This window comes from Microtus ochrogaster, chromosome 7, assembly GCF_000317375.1.
Source record: "Microtus ochrogaster isolate Prairie Vole_2 chromosome 7, MicOch1.0, whole genome shotgun sequence".
NCBI classification, from domain to species: Eukaryota; Metazoa; Chordata; class Mammalia; order Rodentia; family Cricetidae; genus Microtus; species Microtus ochrogaster.
Window position 1 is genome coordinate 48,596,939 of NC_022014.1, and position 2,608 is coordinate 48,599,546.

The 2,608-nt window shown below is 48.4% G+C and overlaps 1 protein-coding gene across 2 annotated transcripts in view; it reads right to left on the minus strand.

The window, feature by feature from the left end:
• Window positions 1–2,608, minus strand: part of Tbc1d9b (TBC1 domain family member 9B) — a 42,554-nt gene that overhangs the window by 6,115 nt on the left and 33,831 nt on the right. Inside the window, exons 18-19 of one of the 2 annotated variants that reach the window (XM_005350158.3) lie at window positions 2,309–2,380; window positions 2,005–2,055 (exon numbers count right to left, since the gene is read on the minus strand). In XM_005350158.3, coding sequence (XP_005350215.1) covers window positions 2,005–2,055; window positions 2,309–2,380 — 123 coding nt within the window. The remainder of the gene's footprint in view (window positions 1–2,004; window positions 2,056–2,308; window positions 2,381–2,608) is intronic. The other variant, XM_005350160.3, reaches the window with a different exon arrangement.

The window sequence follows — 2,608 nt, forward strand, 5'->3', positions numbered from 1 at the left end:
GAGACAGGGTTTCTCTGTAGCTTTGGAGCCTGTCCTGGCACTAGCTCTTGTAGACCAGGCTGGTCTCGAACTCACAGAGATCCTCCTGCCTCTGCCTCCCAAGTGCTGGGATTAAAGGCGTGCGCCACCACCGCCCGGCTTGCACTGACTTCTTTAACTTGAAATTTCTTTCTTTTTTTTACCGAGGTTTCAAGATGGAGCCCTGAATTCAGTAAACTTGCCACAAAGACCAAGCTGACCTCAAAGTCACAGAGATCTGCTTGCCTCTGCCTCTAAGATAAAGGGTATGCCACTACTCCTGGCATAATTTGTATTCATTTTTTTTAAAACATTAAGAAATTTATTTGCCAAGTGGTGGTGGTATTTGCCTTTATTCCCAGTACTTCAGAGGCAGAGGCAGAGGGTATCTCTGTTGAGTTCAAGGCCAGCCTGGTCTACAGAGCACGTTCCAGGACAGGCTTACCTGTCACAGAGAGAAACCCTGTCTCGAAAAACAAAAAACAAAACACAAAAAAATCCGTATGACATGTGCATGCCTTGTGCTCATGGAGCCAGAAGAGGGCATCAGAGCCACTGGAACTGGAGTTACAGATGGTTCTGAGCTGTCATGTGGGTGCTGAGAATCAAACTCAGGTCCTCTGGAAGAGCAGCCAGTGTCCTTAACCACTGAACATCTCTTCAGCCACTCTAAGTTATGATCTTGAAATTAGGTCATGTTCAAATTCAAGTAAGTTTTCAACATTGTCTATAGGACAGTGGTAACTTGGGACACGCCATTCTTATTTTCCCTATAGTGTCCCTTAATGTATATCACCCACCTGGGGAAATGACTTGTTTTTAACATAGTTTACCTATTTCTTTTTAATTACTTGGAACGGAATTTGGGGCTATCTGTAACCTAGGCAAGAGTTCTACCATTGAGCTACATCCCCAGACCTTATTTTTTTTTAATATTTATTTATTTAGTTATTTATTTATTATGTATACAATGTTCTGTCTGTATGCCTGCAGGCCAGAAGAGGGCACCAGACCTCATTACAGATGGTTGAAGCTCTTAACCACTGAGCCATCTCTCTAGCCCCCAGACCTTATTCTTAAAATTAATTAAATACATTCTTTTTGTTGCTGTTAATGTTTTTTTTTGGGGGGGGCTTTCGAGACAGGGTTTCTCTTTGTGGCCCTGACTGTCTGGAACTCACTCTGTAGACCAAGCTGTCTTTGAACTCACAGAGATCTGCCAGTCTCTGCCTCCCGAGTGCTGGGATTAAAGGCTTGAGTTACCACTGCCAGGCAAGACCATTTAATTGTTCAAGCTCATCATGCAGCTAGGGTGATCTTGAGCTCCAGTTTCTCCTGCCACCTTGGCCTCTAGCTAGAGTATTAGGGTCAGGGGCATGCTCCGTTACACTCCGGGTTCCATTTCCAGCAGCACACAATGGAACCCAGAATCTCACCTGTCAACCAAGTGCTACACCCCCAGCCCTCATGGTCAGTTTCGTATTACACATGACCAGCTCCATGGCCAAATCCCAGGCAGGGCCCAGATGGCCTTTCACTTTGTCAGATATTCTCAATGACTTCTACATGCGGCAAAGGCTGAGGCTGAGTCCTAACAGGCACTCAACATGTATTTTCTGTAATGAGAAAACCCTGTGAACCCTGAATTTGCTTCCAAGGCGAGTGTCTAACTCTCCCTCTGGCCTCCGCTCTCCCATCCTGTACCCGTCTCACATTCTGCATCCCTTTCCTATGAACATGAGGTTTTGCATGTGGGTGTAGAGGCAATGCCCTGGGCTTGCTCCATGTCTAGCATGCATATGTGCATGCACCCTCATCATTAACCATCATGAGATTGCCCCCACCAGAAGCAGCTTGTTCTCAGGATTTATCCCCACAGGATGAAGTTTCCAAAGAGTCTCTGAGGCATGGAAGCTTCCAGGCTTCTGAGTAAAAGAAGACAAAGCCTGGAGGCAAAGGGGTCGCCCCTGCCCTCCAGGGACTGACCTTGTGCCTCCCAGGGCAGGAAAAGATCCAGATCTGAGGCCAGAGGAGATGCTGGAAGGGACAGCAGAGGATGCGCAGAGGGCAGAGGGAGAGGCCCAGGTCCAGGGAGACAGAGATGCAAGAGAAATAATAGGTGAGAACGCCTACAGGGCCAACCCGGCCCAGGAGTGAGGCAGGGCCCTCCCAGGGAGCATCCCAGTGAGGCATGCTCCCTGAGCCCACAGTGGACTGATGGCTTCCTGGATGGGGGCTGCAGACGCAGGACACAGGGCTGGCTGTGCTAGGTGTCTCAGCAGTGACTCACCTTCTGAGGAACTATCCTCTGTGAAATAATGGGTGGCCTCCAGGGCTGACTCCGCCTCCTCCGGGATCAGAGCTGTGTTCCAAGAGAAGGACATGTGAGGATGGGTCAAGAGGCGGATTTCTCGTCAAAGCAGAAAAGATCACCTCTCCCGCTCATGTCCCATCAGGCTGGACACCTTCTATTGCAACACCTGACATTTTAATAGGTGGTCACATTCTGCTTGTTTTTGCGACAGAGCCTCAGTCCGTGGTACAGGCAGGCCTCTAATTCTCTCTCTCTCTCTCTCTTTTTTTTTTTTTT